The sequence below is a fragment of the Perca fluviatilis genome, chromosome 13 (assembly GCF_010015445.1).
Source record: "Perca fluviatilis chromosome 13, GENO_Pfluv_1.0, whole genome shotgun sequence".
NCBI classification, from domain to species: Eukaryota; Metazoa; Chordata; class Actinopteri; order Perciformes; family Percidae; genus Perca; species Perca fluviatilis.
In genome coordinates, this window is record NC_053124.1 from 5074401 (window position 1) to 5093713 (window position 19313).

At 43.3% G+C, this 19313-nt stretch overlaps 1 protein-coding gene across 5 annotated transcripts in view; it reads right to left on the reverse strand.

Moving 5' to 3' along the window:
* Positions 1–19313, reverse strand: part of gabbr1b (gamma-aminobutyric acid (GABA) B receptor, 1b) — a 294834-nt gene that overhangs the window by 70585 nt on the left and 204936 nt on the right. For all 5 annotated transcript variants that reach the window (XM_039820112.1, XM_039820110.1, XM_039820114.1 and 2 more), the window contains 3 exons: positions 12821–13066; positions 12575–12638; positions 319–396 (listed from right to left, as the gene is read on the reverse strand). In XM_039820112.1, coding sequence (XP_039676046.1) covers positions 319–396; positions 12575–12638; positions 12821–13066 — 388 coding nt within the window. The remainder of the gene's footprint in view (positions 1–318; positions 397–12574; positions 12639–12820; positions 13067–19313) is intronic.

A 19313-nucleotide genomic window follows, 5' to 3' on the forward strand; every position in this document is an offset into this window, starting at 1 on the left:
GCTTTTAACTGTGGCTCGATTCGCTGCTCGATTGTGATTTGCTGCTGCATCACTTGGGTGTCAGCAGAAGTATTGCTCTTCTAACATGCTAAATGAAACCTGACTGATTGATTGATGAACATTCGCAGACAACCTTGTAAGTAAAGAGTGGGAGGGAGAGAGAGGAGAGTGCAATAAAGGAGGAAGGGAGGAGGAATTAGAGACAGAAAGGGTGAAGCTGTAGGGTCGGAGAAAACAGGAGATTAGAATGTAGAAGGAGTGCAACGGACAGTGAGAAAGAGGGAAATAAAGGAGCTGAGAAGGATGAATGCCTCTTACCTATCCACTTGTCATTCCCATACCAAGACAGATTGCCTTTAGTGCTGTCGTAGTATCCAATCTTCTTATAGCTCCCTCCTGTGTATGACAGAGAGAGAGAGAGAGAGAGAGAGAGAGAGAGAGAGAGAGAGAGACTGTAATGAATGTTTCACCAGGTAGAGTTGAGCATCCAACCTTAATATAAACCGAAATGTGTGCATAGCAGGGAGTATCTAAAACTGTCAAGTAGGTAAAGTTGTCAATTTTAGACCATTTTATGTAGACAAACCACTTGCACAGCTTGTCTAGAAAGAAGGTTAGACAACACAAGTATAACATTTGAGAACATTTGAGAATGCGGGTTTTTGTGTTAAAAGAAAAACGGGTTGTTTTTCTAAAGGTATCAAAAAGTATAGTTTTAAAAGAGGTGCTGAAACTCAGGTATCATATCAGCACTCGTATCAAACACTTTAAACAATATCCAGCCCTAGTTATATGTCTATCCCAGTAAATGATTTAATACAATGTTACTGAATTTAATTTAAAAAAACATTAATGAACTAAAATGTTGAACTATTAAGGAATAGTTCAACATTTTAGTTGCTCATGTGGCCAAAGCCTTGTTGGATTATAAAACCCATACACAACATTGATAATGTTAACAGTACAGCAGCTTCACTTTTACAAAGACACAGCTCCCTGTTATGCTCACCCTTAAGATATTCAGCTTTGGTTTTACTCAAATACAAATGTATGTTTTTGACATTCTTTTCTTTTTTTCTTCTGGGAAATCGGGACAGACAGATGCCCTGCATCCTTCTTCTTCCGCTCTAAGAAACCAATACACTTTATGAGATGTTTTATTAATGAAATCAAGGCCAGAGGGATCCCTGCAAGTCTCTTTTATATGAAAAAAACTGCCCATGTGAGAAACTTCAGCTGTAGTGGTTTGCTGTAATAGCACTTTAATATCCCAGTGCAGTAGCACAGCCCAGGGGCATCAACCCTCCACCCACTGGACTCCACTCCTAATTGTCAAGTAATCATGTTAATCAGGAGAGACAAGAGAATGAAATAAAGATGAAATGTTATTATAACGGATGATATTTTATATATATATATATATATATATATATATATATATATACTCACCTAAAGGATTATTAGGAACATCTGTAAGATTTCTCGTTAATGCAATTATCTAATCAACCGATCACATGGCAGCTGCTTCAATGCATTTAGAGGTGTCGTCCAGATCTAGACAATCTCCTGAACTCCAAAAATGAATGTCAGAATAGGAAAGAAAGGTGATAAAAGCAACTTTAAGCGTGGCATGGTTATTGTTGCCAGACGGGCTGGTTTGAGTATTTCACAATCTGCTCAGTTACTGGGACTTTCACCCACAACCATTTCTAGGGTTTACAAAAAAATGGTCTTAAAAAGGAAAAACATCCAGTATGCTGCAGTCCTGGTGGTGAAAATGCCTTGTTGATGATAGAGGTCAGAGGAGAATGGGCCGACTGATTTCCAACGGATAGAAGATCAATTTTGACTCAAATAACTCGTTACAACCGCAACCGGTATGCAGCAAAGCATTTGTGAAGCCACAACACGCACAACGTTGAGGCAGATGGGCTACACCAGCAGAAGTCCCCACCGGGTACCACTCATCTCCACAGTTGAAGACTGTAAAAATGTTGCCTGGTCTGATGAGTCTCGATTTCTGTTGAGACATTCAGATGATAGAGTCAGAATTTGGCATAAACAGAATGAGAACATGGATCCGTCATGCCTTGTTACAACTGGGCAGGCTGGTGGTGGTGGTGTAATGGTGTGGGGAATGTTTTCTTGGCACATTTTAGGCCCCTTAGTACCAATTGGACATTGTTTAAATGCCACAGCCTACCTGAGCATGTACCCATCCTCTGATGGCTACTTCCAGCAGGATAATGCACCATGTCACAAAGCTCGAATCATTTCAAATTGGTTTCTTGAACATGACAATGAGTTCACTGTACTAAAATGGCCCCCACAGTCACCAGATCTCAATCTTTGGGATGTGGTGGAACGGGAACTTCATGCCCTGGATGTGCATCCCACAAATCTCCATCAACTGAAAGATGCTATCCTATCAATATGGGCCAACATTTCTAAAGAATGCTTCCAGCACCTTGTTGAATCAATGCCACGAAGAATTAAGGAATTTCTGAAGGCAAAAGGGGGTCAAACACAGTATTAGTAGGGTGTTCCTAATAATCCTTTAGGTGAGTGTATATCACATATCATCTTTATATATAATTTTTTGTTTCTTAAAGATAATTTTTGGGGCATTTTAGACCTTTATTTATATAGGACAGCTGAATACATCAAAGGGGAGAGAGAGGGGGAACGACATGCAGCAAAGGGCCACAGGAGGGAGTCGAACATGCGGCCATTGTGTTGGGGAGTAAACGTCTATAGATGGGTGCCTGCTCTACCAGGCACCTGGTATGTGATATTTAAGTCTTGGCAGAAAGTCTGGTGCTTAGGTTCTAAAGGGAGACTTTTAACTAAGGCCATGAGCAGCAGAAAAATATATCCCCCAAAATGAGGGGGCACATAGCCTAATATTATACCGCAATAATGATTACTTACCAAGCAGTGGCCATAGTTAATCAAACAGATGGCATAATCTGCTGAAATAAAGCATAATAATGAGAATGACACTGACTATTGGAATTAACAGTGTACCATGAATGACTAATGGTCAGAAGGGACCTGAACTGGCTAGAAGACAGCAATGCCCTGCTTGTAATGTATTAGAGAGGAAACAATAGGAAATATTCATATCACGAGTATGTGTCATTTACTATTATTGCAGTACAGTTAATATTGAGCTGCAAATGTTCCAAAAGTTCTGATGCGTACACTGAAAACATTTCTTTTTATATCTATGAAATTATTATTACTATGCACTTTGTTTGCAAAAACGTAATGGCCTAGCCAAATCCTTATTTAACTATAAAAAAACATTACAAATGTGTATCAACCTTTGAGATGAGGGGTAACTTCGCTTTGTGCACATTGCAGAAAAGAAAACAGCGACCTCTTTAATGCATACTTAGTGCTGCACAGTATTTACCTGAGTTTTGAAAGTGCAGTAATCAAACACGGTTTTTCACATGGTTTATCATGAAACTGGTAAGTGATGTATCCCCACAATGCATAGGCTTTAGCCAGCGATGCTAATGGTCAGCGGTGACCTGGCTAGGAAGTATGAGCTTATTTAGCATGGCTAGTGTACAGGAAGACCAAAATTAGGCTTAGGCAGTTGAGTCTCCTTTACCCACCACTTTTAACGTATCATTTATTTATTCATAAGACACTGGAGACCTGAAATGGGTTTGCTAAGAGAGGTCGACAGTGACTTGAGAATTAGTAATTAAGGAGTGCAGCTAAATAATAGGCGAGACAAACCACTAACCACCAGTTATATGCAATTACTTTCCCTGCTTGCTAGGGTTTTGAGTGGCTGGACACAGAATGAATGTAACGTTAAAGGTCCCATGGCATGAAAATTTCACTTTCTGAGGTTTTTTAACATTAATATGCATTCCCCCAGCCTGCCTATGGTCTCCCATTAGGCTAGAAATGGTGATAAACCGAGTACTGGGTATACTGCTCTGCCTTTGAGAAAATGAAAGCTCAGATGGGCTGATCTGGAATCTTCTCCTTATGAGGTCATAAGGAGCAAGGTTACCTCCCCTTTCTCTGCTTTGCCTGTCCAGAGAATTTGGCCCACCCATGAGAGAGAGACATCATGGCTTTCAAATGAGCAAAGTGGCAGTTGGTCAAGGCCACACCCCCACCCTCTACCTTGCCCCCCCCTCTCTCCTCCTCAATAGCTACAGACACAGAAATGACACGTACTAAGGAAAGCTCATTGTGGGACTGGCTCTAGTGGCTGTAATTCTGCACCAAGGCTGAATTTTGGGAAAGAGACTTCAGATACAGTATTCGGGGACTACTAAGGTCTACTTAAAAGCATCCAAAGAGCACCATGTCATGGGACCTTTAAGGTTGAATCGTGATTGAAAGCAGAGTCGGCTGCATGGCAGCGATGACGGACGCTGAAGATCGAGGCTGAAGCTTTGCCAGGTGCTGAGCTTGGTGTGCATGGATAGCTTGGTTGCCGTTAGCTGGAGACTGCATGGTGGCGATCAGTTTGTTACTTGTATGAAGTGACCTAGAGTAACTTTAACAACTGCCTGAGCAGAACGAGTGGGAGAAGATGTTTCTCCTCTGCTGAGGAATCAAATAATGGCAAGAGACTGGAAAAAGGTCAAATAAATGTTTGTCATTTGCGAGTGAGATTTACACAGAAATGACAGTTGACAACACCGGGGGGGAAAACAGATTTAAATAGCATAACAGCCATGAACACACCACGTGCATAACAGCAGCATGACTGTACTAGAGGCAGAGAGAGAATCATTTTAAACAGAGGCAGCTGCAGGATGATAGGCTAACAATGGTTGTGTCACTGAGCAATTGGATAGATGAGATCAGCTGATAAGATAATTGACTTAAACAGGACATCAAGGAATAATGAGTGAGCATGTGTGTGGGTCATGGGTGTGGCATCACCATCTTTCGAAGGTCAACCTATCTAAAATGTACCCTAATATAAATCCTCTATGTGAATGGTGTGGGGTATTTCCTGCCTTGTTGGGACACATGTTCTGGTTGTGCCCAAAGTTATCCAGTTTCTGGGACTCAATATTTAAAACTTTATATGATATTCTGGTACACACAGTTAAACCCAACCCAGTGTTGGCTGTATTTGGAGTACCGGGAGAGGAGAGTCCTCTTATAGGACCCCTTCTCTCAGTAGCACAATGCATAACCCTTCTAGAGCGTAGATTAAATCCATTGAACTGGAAACAGGCACAACCTGCCACCTTCGTTATGTTGGTCAAAGATGTTATGCAGCACCTAAAACTGGAAAAACTCTGATATACATTGCGTGGTTCTGTTAAAACATTTTGTAAGACTTAGCTAAGACTTGTAACCCTTTGATATATTTGATATAGTAGAAGTTAGGCAATAAATATCCCCTTGGCTCTTAGCTATGATAACTATCTGAGGTGTGATGTCAATAAGTATGTGGAGCAGCTTTGTACTTATCAAATCTGATTATCGATCGTACAGGATCTATTGTGTGAAAACTGACCGGTAGATCGGGAGCTTTGCCTTCTGGCTCAGCTCTCTTTTCATCACAACGGTGCGATAAATTGAATGTAATACCGCACCCGCTGCGCCGATTCTCCGACCAATCTCCCGCTCCATTGTCCCCTCACTCGCGAACAAAACCCCAAGGTACTTGAACTCCTTCACTTGGGGTAAGGACTCATTCCCTACCTGGAGTAGGCACTCCATCGGTTTCCTGCTGAGAACCATGGCCTCAGATTTAGAGGTGCTGATCCTCATCCCAGCCGCTTCACACTCGGCTGCAAACCGATCCAGTGAGTGCTGAAGGTCGCAGGCCGATGATGCCATCAGGACCACATCATCAAGAGCAGCGATGAGATCCCCAGCCCACCGAACTGCAACCCCTCCCCACCCCGACTACGCCTTGATATCCTGTCCATAAATATTATAAACAGGATTGGTGACAAAGCGCAGCCCTGGCGGAGGCCAACCCTCACCTCAAACGAGTCCAACTTACTGCTGAGAACCCGGACCCAGCTCTCACTTTGGTCGTACAGAGATTGGATGGCCCTGAGAAGAGACCCCCTCACCCCATACTCCCGCAGCACCTCCCACAGTATCTCCCGGGGGACCCGGTCATACGCCTTTTCCAGATCCACAAAACACATGTAGACCGGTTGGGCATACTCCCAGGCTCCCTCCAGGATCCTTGCGAGAGTGAAGAGCTGGTCCGTTGTTCCACGACCAGGATGGAATCCGCATTGTTCCTCTTCAACCCGAGGTTCGACTTTAGGCCAAACCCTCCTTTCCAGCACCTTCGAGTAGACTTTACCAGGGAGGCTGAGAAGTGTGATAACCCTGTAATTGGCACACACCCTCTGGTCCCCCTTTTTAAAAAGGGGAACCACCACCTCGGTCTGCCACTCCTTTGGCACTGTCCCAGACTTCCACGCAATGTTGAAGAGGCATGTCAACCAGGACAGCCCCTCCACACCCAGAGCCTTGAGCATTTCTGGACGGATCTCATCAATCCCCGGGGCTTTGCCACTGTGGAGTTGTTTGACTACATCAGTGACTTCCGCCTGGGAAATTGACAATGATCCCCCATCATCCTCCAGCTCTGCCTCTAACATAGAGGGCGTATTTGTCGGATTCAGGAGTTCCTCAAAGTGCTCCTTCCACCGCCCTATTACCTCCTCAGTTGAGGTCAACAGTGTCTCATCCTTACTGTACACAGCTTGGATGGTTCCCCGCTTCCCCCTCCTGAGGTGGCGAACAGTTTTTCAGAAGCACCTTGGTGCTGACCGAAAGTCCTTCTCCATGTCTTCTCCAAACTTCTCCCACACCCGCTGCTTTGCCTCTTTCACGGCAGAGGCTGCAGCCCTTCGGGCCCTTCGGTACCCTGCAACTGCCTCCGGAGTCCTCTGGGATAACATATCCCGGAAAGACTCCTTCTTCAGTCGGGACGCTCCGTTGACTGACCGCCGGTGTCCACCACGGTATTCGTGGGTTACCGCCCCTTGAGGCACCGAAGACCCTAAGACCACAGCTCCTCGCCGCAGCTTCAGCAATGGAAACTTTGAACATTGTCCACTCAGGTTCAATGCCCCCAGCCTCCACAGGGATGCACGAAAAGCTCCGCCGGAGGTGTGAGTTGAAAGTCTGTCGGACAGGGGCCTCCTCCAGACGTTCCCAATTTACCCACACTACCCGTTTGGGCTTACCAGGGGCTGTTACGTATTCTTCCCCACCCCTGACCCAACTCACCACCAGATGGTGATCAGTTGACAGCTCAGCCCCTCTCTTCACCCGAGTGTCCAAAACATACGGCCTCAGATCAGATGAAACGATTATAAAATCGATCATTGACCTTTGGCCTAGGGTACTATGGTACCAAGTACATTTATGAGCATCCCTATGTTCGAACATGGTGTTTGTTATAGACAATCCACGACTAGCACAGAAGTCCAACAACAAACAACCACTCTGGTTTAGATCAGGGAGGCCGTTCCTCCCAATCACGCCTCTCCATGTGTCTCTATCATCGCCCACGTGCGCGTTGAAGTCCCCCAGCAGAACAATGGATTCCCCCTCTGTAGCCCCATGCAGGACTCCAGTCAAGGTCTCCAAGAAGGCCGAATACTCCGAACTCTTGTTTGGTGCATATGCACAAACAACAGTCAGAGTTTTCCCCCCCACAACCCGCAGGCGTAGGGAGGCGACCCTCTCGTCCACCGGGGTAAACTCCAACATAGCGGCGCTCAGCCGGGGGCTTGTGAGTATCCCCACACCCGCCCGGCGCCTCACACCCTGGGCAACTCCGGAGAAGAAAAGAGTCCAACCCCTATCCAGGGTTCCAGAACCGAGACTGTGCGTAGAGGTAAGCGCCACCAGATCTAACCGGTAGCGCTCCACCTCCCGCACCAGTTCCGGCTACTTCCCCCACAGAGAGGTGACGTTCCACGTCCCCAGAGCCAGCGTCTGCTTCCCGGGTCTGGTCCGTCGAGGCCCCTGACCTTCACTGCCACCCATTTGGCAGCGCACCCAACCCCAGCGGTTCCTCCCACAGGTGGTGGGCCAATGGGCTGTGAGGAGAAGGTTGCCATTGGAAATAACTCTGCTGTATCACACCATTTTCTACAGAAAAGGATAAGTTGTCTTAGTCACACGCATTGGGGCTTCCCTTTTGGGGTCATATTTTGCTCTTGGTTGGCACTCCAGACGTTACTTTTTGACGCTCTGGGTCGTGATCGTGGATCTTGGGTGAGGTTACAAAACTGCACCACATGACAGAGGAGCATCTGCCTTTAGAAGAAAACTAACTTCCACTACTGCCTTGTCCTTTTCAAAGCCTAACAACTACTTACAGCTGTAGACCTGCAGGCTGTAGTGAAGCCAAATAACGTTTATGTTGAGAAGCTGGAAGAGGCTTGAAAGAAACATTTTATTTCCACGTCTATCTTTCCTTTAGCTTAAACTTGACCAAAGTACTGCCCAGGGCCAGCACGGTTGCATATTACCATCAAACAAATTGCAGCTCATCACCGCCCCTTCCCTTATGGAGTGGCAGAGGCCAGCACCAACAAAGCATATTAGCAAAACAGGCTTAATTTTTAATCAGTACCAAGAACACAGAAAGCCTCCAATAGTCACAGATGTCAGTGCTGTGAGAGAAACACAAAGCACAGACAGACTGAATGAACACAGGCTCAGTGATCAAAAGGCAGCCAGCCAACCAGAGCCTCACGCCACTACAGATAAGACACTAACGTCGCCATGTGATCACTCAGCCTCAGCCACTTCTGCGTGAAAAACACAAATGATGCAACCATATAACATGAAAACTCATTGGCCTGCTGGTAATTCAGAATAATATTTGGATTATTGTAGAAGAAGTTGTTTTCCCATGGCTGTAGAATACTGCTGCTATGCAACATAAAATGATGTATTTTTTTAACATGGTTTTTAAGGGATTTTCTAATTCCAATTAAACTTTTCAAAATGAAATGAACTTGACTTAAATTAACTTAGTTTAGAAAGGCTAAACAGGTTGTACTGTTTCTCATCACTTTAAACTACTAATCTTGGTGAATCTTACATTTCTGAGCCACATTTGTTATTATTTGTTTTTATCAGGAGATTTGTGGGATTTCTCCATTGTGAGTCACTTTACATAATATATCTCTAACCCAGTGGAGACCCACATAGATCCATTTTGTCTTTTTTTGCGGAGGGACAAAAGATCCTTAGGGACAGATAGCAGGTCAACAGTGGATGCTAAATAGGGGGAAAAGGATGCGCATAGAAGTGGTATACATAATCTGAAAGCTGGAAACCTGAATATTAATTTGAGATGCAGCTCCACACTGTGTGAAGTTTTTCTAGTCATGAATCTGTAATAAACATTGTGTTTCGGTTAGGCGCATAGGCGGCACTAGGCTATTTTTAGGGGTGCTGAAGCACCCCTAAAAATCATCTCAGCACCCCTGAAAATAAAGTCCTTATTGTGATAATGTGAAATCGTTTAGTGCTCAAACTAGTGGCGGTTTTTGGCACGGGCGAACCGGGCAGCCACTTAACTTAAAAAATATATATAAATAATCCTCTGCGCCGCAAAGCGTTTTTCTGTTTTCTATCATTTCACAGTGTGGGGAATTGGCAGATCAGCGCCCACAGCAGCTGCAGGCGCCCTGCTAGCTGAGAGAGGTCAACACCCCCCACTTTCACAATGAAATGGACTAGTCCATCCCACAGTGCGCCGCAGCGCGAAAGATAAACACACGGTGACAGGAGAAATGGGAAGTACACAGAGACGGAGCAAGACGAGTCTAAACCTTTCTTTTGCGTCAATGGTCTAAACGCCAAAATTAAAAAAAGTTACCCAAGCGGCTCAAATAAAAGAAAAAAGTGAAAAGACATGTTTTCGGGAGTAGCATGACCTTCATCAGCTCCCGTGCCCGTGGCCGATGATAGCGGTGCTGGTATCGGCTACAGTGACCTGCACAGTGAGGAGGAGACTTTAGGAGGAGAGGGACAGAGATGAGGGAGTGAGGCTACAACCTGCAGTAGGCTAAGCACAACTCCCCTTAAAACACTTAACCCCTTGATAAAAGTGGTGGACAAACTGTTGATGATAACACTACAACAATAAAAAAAAGTAGGCATGCTTTACTGCATGATTGCATTAGTAGCCTATTAAAACGTTGCACATCATCACATCATGCAAACGTTCTTAACGAGAATTGTAGCTTTTCTATCTGCATTGGCAGACAAAAAATCATAATAGACCTCTTCAAATTATAGCATAGGGCCTCTCGAAATGATAATCATAAAAGAGTACTACATATACATAGAGCGACGTTTGACACACCTTCTCATTCAATGAGTTTCCTTTTTATTTTCATGACTATTTAGATTGTAGATTCTCACTGAAGGCTTCAAAACTATGAATGAACACATGAACACATGGAATTATGTACTTAACAAAAAAGTGTGAAATAACTGAAAACATGTCTTAGATTCCTCAAAGTAGCCACCCTTTGCTTTTTTATTAATAAGGGAAAAGCTTCCACTAATTAACCCTGACAAAGCACACCTGTGAAGGTAAAACCATTTCAGGTGACTACCTCATGAAGCTCATTGAGAGAACACCAAGGGTTTGCAGCGCTATCAAAAAAAGCAAAGGGTGGCTACTTTGAGGAATCTAAAATATAAGACATGTTTTCAGTTATTTCACACTTTTTTGTTAAGTACATAATTCCATATGTGTTCATTCATAGTTTTGATGAATCTACAATGTAAATAGTCATGAAAATAAAGAAACACATTGAATGAGAAGGTGTCCAAACTTTTGGCCTGTACTGTATACATAGCTTGTTTTATGATTAATTAGGAGTATACAGTTTTAGTGTATTAATAAATGGCACTTTGTTGAAGTATTTAATGTGTCAACTTTCACTGATTCTTGCTTACTCATTACATGGCATTAGTAGTTTTAGGAGTAGGTAAACATATTCAGGGGAGGGCAAGGACGGGTACAGCTTTATCAATACTAGTTAAACAGTTGTACAGTTTTATTCCCTATTTTGAATATGGGGGGGGCGCTTGGAGGGGGTCTCGCCCGTCATTCAACACAGCCAAAGCTATGAATTCTAGCATATTTTTCAGTCCCCTTTCCCCCCCCCAGTCCAACGCCCCTGGGTATGTGTGCTGCAATAATCATGCTTTGTAGTTTCCATCTTTTTTCACAGCAGATGCCTTGAATCTGTTGATAGTTTGTCATAATTGCATGTCTCAATCTGTCTATTTCTTTCCCCAAAACTCACAAGAAGTCATGATTTAAGGGTTTGAAAAACAGAAAAATCTTACGGAAGCATGCCCCCGAACCCCTCTAGCTTAACTGCTATCAACTTTTCATTAGGGGCTGAGCACCCCCAAAGGTCAGATCCTAGAATCGCCCCTGGTTAGGCGCATATTTAAGTGTTGAAAGTGTATAGTGTAAGAGTTGGGAACAGTATGATTAACGTATATAATGGCCATTCTCATGTTCTTTCATGGCTATAAGTTGTTATATATATTTGGGTTGAAATATTTGGGTTGATACCATTTGTTACACAGATTTAGTACAACATTAAACCCTTTGACCACTTGAGAATTAAAAATACCACATGAGGACAGGAAGACCTTGAGGAACACCATAGAAAAAATAAATGCTGTGATTTAGTTTCAAATATTTTTGACATTTAGAAATTTCTGCAAGAATTTCATTCTTTTTTGGACCTTGGATGGCAAATGCTTCTGTTGTGGAAACTGCTCAGAAAACCTTTATTTTCAGTAAACCTAGGAAAGCCATACATCCTCTGAATGCCCTCAGTTTCATTTTACAAAGTGAGATCAAGTTTAAAAAAAATGGTCTCACTGCAATGAAATTGCTACTATGGGGATTAACATCATCACACGTGAATATAATCGGGCTCATTGAATCCACAAGAGTCTCAGTTGTTCAGTCAGACCCAATTTATGCAATTTAGGACTGTTTAGAGACTTCAGTATGCAGAATTATTCAAATACACCAATTGTAAAATAGGCAAAAATAACACATTTGTACAGCATGCAAAAAAACACTCCAAAAACTGAATGGGATTAGCATAAAGTAGGCATATCTGTGAAGGGGAGACCCGTGCCCTACTTATACAGGGTGAGAGGCGGGGTACACCCTAGGCAGGTTTTCCACAGGGCTGTCAGACATAGACAGACAACCATTCAAGCTCATTTTCCTACCTACGAGCAATTTAGAGTCGCTAATTAACTGACGCTAGATGTCTTTGGACAGTGGACACTGGGAGCTGCACACATGCCCACAGAAAAGCCCCAGCCAGCAAGGAGTTATTTTTCTATACTTCTTGTAGACACGCAAGAAAGAACAGTCTTGCTTTGCCAAATACATTAGCCACATGAAATTACACTTTTTTATTTCTTATATATGTTTACAGTTTGATGGAAAGGACAAGATCACCGCACATTGTATCTAATAAGATGATTATTAAAATAAATTCATTTTAAGGCAGGGATATGTGCTGTGACATACCTTGAAGCTGTTCAATAAGAGTCCAGGCCATTCGGGATCCTTGAGCATCAAATACAACATGACCCTGAAAGGAAAAGACAGACTTTTAATGTTTTAACTCTCTCTCTCTCTCTCTCTCTCTCTCTCTCTCTCTCTTTTTTTTTTTTTTTTTTTTTTTTTTTTTTTTTTTTTTTTTTTTTTTTTTTTTTTTTTTTTTTCTTCTCTCTCTGTGTGTCTCTCTTTCTACCCTCCGGGTTTTGTACTTACTGAAACTCCTTCGAAGGAGCTGGTGTTCATGGCTCGGTAGATCTCAGCTGTGATATCCCGGTTGTTGTAGTTGAAATCTTCTAGCCGGTGACCCTTGGCCTTTAGGGGTCCCACAGTCTTGTTCAGGGCCAGGGCTAGAGCCCACACAGCATCGTAGGCCAGGGGAGCCTCCTGGAAACCGCCCGTCTCCTCTGGATTTTTACCTCCAAGTTTAGACATCAGCTGAGCTAGAAATTCCTGAGAAGTCTAGAGAGGAGAGAACATGGCGAGAGATAGTGCTCGGTTAAAGATGGGTGACTTCAGGCCATTTAATCTGAACATTTGGATCACTCGGTCTGAATGTGTTGATGGAATTTAAAATCCTGTCTACTTTTTCACCTCCACTGAATCGCTACATAAAGTGGATGTGATTGTGACTTTCTAAAAGTTAGAAAAGTTGGGCTCAGCCCCTCCAATTCCGATATCAGAAAGGTTTAGGGTATAGCGTAAAAGTAGCAATTATTTATAATTAATAATCAATGAATACCCAAAATATATAACGACAACTATCCATCCATCATCATTTGCTTAGATCGAGAGCTTTGCCTTCCGGTTCAACTCTCTTTTCACCACAGCGGTGCGGTAAGAGAATGCAATACCGGGTCGCTGTCCAATTCTCTGGCCAATCTCCCGCTCCATTGTCCCCTCACTCGCGAACAAGACCCCAAGGCACTTGAACTCCTTCACTTGGGGTAAGGACTCATTCCCCACCCAGAGTAGACACTCCATTGGTTTCCTGCTGAGAATCATGGCCTTAGATTTAGAGGGGCTGATCCATATCCCAGCTTCTACACACTTAGCTGTGAACCGATCTAGTGAGTGCTGAAGGTTACGGACCAACGATGCCATCAGGGCTGCCTCATCTGCAAATAGCAGCCATGAGATCGAAGGCAAACCCTCACCTGGAACGAGTCTGACTTACTACTGAGGCTTGGCACATACAGGGATTGGATAACAAAGAGAAGGGACCACCTTACGTAATACTCCCACAGCATCTCCCGCAGTATCTCCCAGGAGAACCGGTCACACACCTTCTCCAAATCCACAAAACACATGTAGACTGGATGGGCATACTCCCAGGTCCCCTCCAGGAGCCTGGCGAGTGTGAAGTGCTGGTCCATTGTTCCACAACCAGGACGGGTTCCGCATTGTTCCTCTTCAATCTGAGGTTTGATTATCGGCCGAACCCTCCTTTCCAGCACCTTGGAGTAGACTTTACCAGAGAGGCAGAGTGGTGTAATATCCCTGTAATTGGCAAATACACTCTCTGGTCCCCTACCCTGGTCTGCCACTCCTTTGGCATTGTCCACGCAATGTTGAAGAGACTTGTCATCCAAGACAGACCCTCCACACCCAAAGCTTTCAGCATTTCTGGACGGATCTCTTAAGGCACATAAGACCCTGAGACCAGGTCAAGCCAGTAGATAATAGGATGCGAACCACAGAACAATTGTGATCAGATTGTTTCATAACAAGGCCCATGTGCCTTAGTCTACTGACGTACTCCCTTAGAAACAATTTGACCTGTTTTCACAACATTTTCTGGGTTTTCTTAAACCAAATGCATTGCATGCATCATCATGTGAATATATCTTCCCAGCCTGTCAGCTCCTGTAACACCTATGTCTGAAGTGAAGACAATTATCACCTTCATTTCAGACTGTCTCATGGGGCACAGCCTTCTGAAAACCCCCTCCTTTTTAATCATGAAGAGCATCTATCATCATTTACTACAACAATCCAAAAGAAATAGGTTTTTACCTTTTATATCAAAAAACACCACTGACAAACTGCAGAATGCACCCTTTCCAGTTGAAGAAAAAGTGGTCACTGCACGTGTGCACTGTGCAGACTATACACTCACCTAAAGGATAATTAGGAACACCTGTAAGATTTCTCGTTAATGCAATTATCTAATTAACCAATCACACAGCAGCTGCTAAATGCATTTAGGGTTGTGGTCCAGATCTAGAAAATCTCCTCAACTCCAAACTGAATGTCAGAATGGGAAAGAAAGGTGATCTAAGCAAATTGGAGTGTGGCATGGTTGTTGGTGCCAGATGGGCTGGTTTGAGTATTTCACAATCTGCTCAGTTACTGGGATTTTCACGCACAACCATTTCTAGGGTTTACAAAGAATGGTCTGAAAAAGGAAAAACATCCAGTATTCTGCAGTCCTGTGTGCGAAAATGCCTTGTTGATGCTAGAGGTCAGAGGAGAATGGGCTGAGTGATTCCAGCTGATAGAAGCTCAAATTTGATTCAACTCATTGAATGACTCGTTACAACCGAGGTATGCAGCAAAGCATTTTTTAAGCATCAACACAAACAACCTTGAGGCGGATGGGCTATACCAGCAGAAGACCCCACCGGGCACCACTCATCTCCACTAAAAATAGGAAAATGAGGCTACAATTTGCATGAGCTCACCAAAATTGGACAGTAGAAGACTGTAAAAATTTTGCCTGGTCTGAGGAGTCTCGATTTCTGTTGAGACATTCAGATGGTAGAGTTAGAATTTGGCATAAACAGAATGAGAACATGGATCCGTCATGCCTTGTTACCTGCTACTTTCAGCAGGATAATGCACCATGTCACAAAGCTTGAATCATCTCGAATTGGTTGCTTGAACATGACAATGAGTTCACTGTACTAAAATGGCCCCCACAGTCACCAGATCTCAACCCAATAGAACATCTTTGAGATGTGGTGGAACGGGAGCTTCATGCCCTGGATGTGCATCCCACAAATCTCCATCAACTGCAAGATGCTATCCTATCAATATGGGCCAACCTTTCTAAAGAATGCTTCCAGCACCTTGTTGAATCAATGCCACGAAGAATTAAGGCAGTTCTGAAGGTGAAAGGGGGTCAAACACAGTATTAGTAGGGTGTTCCTAATAATCCTTTAGGTGAGTGTATAATAATATACCTATTCTTACAACAGCTAACAGCTCGTGGAATATATCCAATACTTTCAGAAAATACAAGTGAACCAAGCAAGGGTTAATTGTAACTTCAGTGAACAGTGTTATTCTTCACCACAGTGCTGTTTGTCTGTCTAGCAGCAGGCCCATCCATCTATCCATGGCTGTGGATAGTCATGGTTCTCAAAGGATCATGTCCAATAATTTAGTTGAACCCTCTAACATTTCCTTTTGCATTACCATCAGATAATCATGCTTTCTTCAGCTGAGGACAACAGCTTGGATTCAATGTTTGTAACAGTTTCAGATCTTGAGAAAGTATTCCATGCCTTTATTCCCTCTCTCTTGGACTGTCTGCTCTGGCCATCAAAATGTTGCTGCTAGGCTTTTAACAAACTTTGTAAAATCAGATCACATCACTCCCATTCTTGCAACTTTGCACTGGTTTTAAAATGGCTTTTAAGGTTTTGTGTATAACTTTTACGTTAGAGTTTTCATGGTCACGCCCCTAGTTACTGTATAGTGTTCATATTTGTCACTTGTGTCTATACAGAGAGCGACAGACGAGCACGCACGCACACACACACACACACACACACACACACTTGAGCTCTATGTGTAATTAGAAAACAGCAGAGCAGCAGAATCGCATGATGACTGGCGTGTGGTGGAAACAGACGTGTCCGGACATGGATTATTGTAATTCCTTATTATCAGGTTGCTCCAATAAGCCTCGTAAGACTCTAGAGTTGATGCAGAATGCTGTGGCATGTGTACTGACCGATAAAGAGATCCCATTTTCCATGTGTAAGCTTGTCTACACTGGCTCCTTGTTTGTTTTAGCCCCATTTTTACCTGACAATGTGACGTATCTTCTCCGTTCTCTGGTTTTTATGGGCATTTGATGCCTTTATTAGAGAACTGACAACAGAGGGATGGCAGGAAATGATGGTTGGAGCCTTAACCCTTGTGTGGTCCTTCGGGTCCCAGTGACCCGAAGGACAACATAAGGATTATGTACTTCCCTTTACTTTGTTGAGAATTGCTCTCTAAACCCTGTTTCTTGTAAAGTAAGTAAGTAAAGTTTATTTCTAGAACACATTTAAACACAGTTTAAGCTGACCAAAATGCTGTACAAACAAGAACTAAGGTGCTGTATTAACCCTTGTTTAGAGAGCAATTCTCAACAAAGTAAAGGGAAGTACATAATCCTTGTGTTGTCCTTCGGGTCACTGGGACCCGAAGGACAACACAATGGTTAAACCCCTAAGTCACAAGCACCCCGACCTTTTGGTTTTTAACTGCTGCTCTCCACAAATACCAAGCAGGGCCTGGACATGTTGGTCTGTCCAACAAGGGTTCTCCACACGTAGCCTATTGGTTGTCTTGCTCCATACTGTGAATGTATGTTGGTTACTGTTGTGTTTTTTGTAGCAGTCCTTTGTGTCACATCTGCTTGACCAATCATTTTCGTCAACATTTCTGGTAACCTCTGAAAGTAACTGGAACTTGCATTTAGTTTCACCTACTGAGCAATGGCCAAGTTGTAGTTGCAGGAGCTTGTCCCCAAAGCATGTGGAGAACAGTGGAAACAAAAGCAGACAACATGACAATGGCTACATGCTACAGTTTGTTTAGCCCTGCAGTGGTAAAGAGCTACGAGGGTGACCAGGCATTTGCCGTCTTTGCCGTATCTCCTGCATCTTCTCATTCTCATTCTTATCTCATGGCTTTCTCCCAACTCATTAGACTTACTGTAGTTGTATGTGTCTGTATTTTATCTACTAGAAATTTCAATTTATGTTTTCTAACCTTCTGTTACTGTCTTACTGTCAAGCACAATCTGTTAAACATAGAATTTGCATTTAAGAAGTTGCTCACTATGGACATTTACATAACATTACATTGATATAACAGAGACTTGTTGTGTGTCCAAAGCAGCCTTTTTTCTCATACTAATAAGGAGCAATTTGTGGTTTCTGTATCTTCCTCAATGACACTTGGGCAAGAGCGGCTCTGGGATCGAACCACCAACTCTTCAATGAATGGCTATCCCACTGTACCGACTGAGCCCCACAGGCTGTTAGTACAAAGGCTAGATAAAATGCATAATTTCTTCAGTGATCAGATGTGTAATCAGCCCATCTCACGGTCAATTCGAGCCAGAGGAAGTGTGGTTCGTGATTGGTGTATTTCATTCAGAAACAGAACAGAAGATGAAAAGGAGAGGCAGCAATGCTGTCTGATCCTCACACAGCCAGTATCACTTCACTGTACTTTGATCAATAAGAGGCCATTCCTGCATCTCAAGTACTGCCATTTTCACTCAAACAGAACGTCCAGACAACAACCCGCGGATAACGTGCTCTGAACGTTAATAAAAGTCTACCCTCTGTGTTTTATGGAGTTTTAGTATCAGCCCCATGCATACAGTGCAGTATCCTGGAAACACTACCAAGCAAGCACCTGTGCAACAAAACACTAAGCTTTTCCACCAGGTATCAGTTTAAATCGACAGATATATTCAGGTAAGGTCAAATAAAGGCTTCATACACAAAAGACACGCAAAATAAGGGGAACACCTTCCAATGTAAGAATATCAAGTATGTAACAATAAGGGGTGTCACCCCTCCTGCCTTCTGCTATACTTTATTCAAGAAGCTGAAACTCCAATTCTTTAAGGAATGAATTAAAGGGTTATCTCACCGCTGGAAAGATGAGTATGTATTAAATTGGGTCATTTATGTAGTAGAAATGTGAATTTGTTTTAGAAGTTGGTGCCTTCTAGACTGAGAAAAACTAGAAAATGTATTTTTGGCTCATGTGGATGAAAGACAACAACTCTCAGAATGCACTTGCTTTGCTTCCCTACGAGGCCACTCCAAAGCCATGCCTACAGACATAGACAGTGAAATTGGTTACAGAGAGGCAGTCAAGTCAAGTGTGTTGTATTGTCATTTCAACTATATACACAAAACAACGTTTCACTGTGGCTCAAGTGGTGTTACAAATTTAAAATATATAAAAACGACATTATATAAAAACAACATACGAAACAGGCTACATTTAGTGCAGACACATTATAGGCTCCGTAAAGTTCAGCTAACGCATTGGTAGCATTAGCACTTGGTGGGATGTGAACACAGAGTATAAATGCAGCCGTGAATTTGCGTGGAATGTAGAATGGTTGGCATTTAACAGTCACAAACTCCATCAGCGGTGAGCAGTTAGTTGGATACAAGCACCCCATTTCTGCACCAGTCAGTGTTAACACAGCCCACCTCCACGAGTCTTACCCGACAGAGCATCTCTATCTGCTTGGAAGGCTAGCAGGCCTGGTAGCAGAGTCCGGTACACTCTTGTTCAGCCATGTTTCCACAAAAGCAAAAACATAGCAGTCTCTGAACTTGCGTTGGGAGTTTAGTTGAAGATGGATGTAGTCCAGTTTGTTGTCTAATAAGCGGACACTTGAAAGCAGGATGGATGGGACAGGTGGCCGGCTAGCGTTAGCTTTCCACCTAGCTCAAAC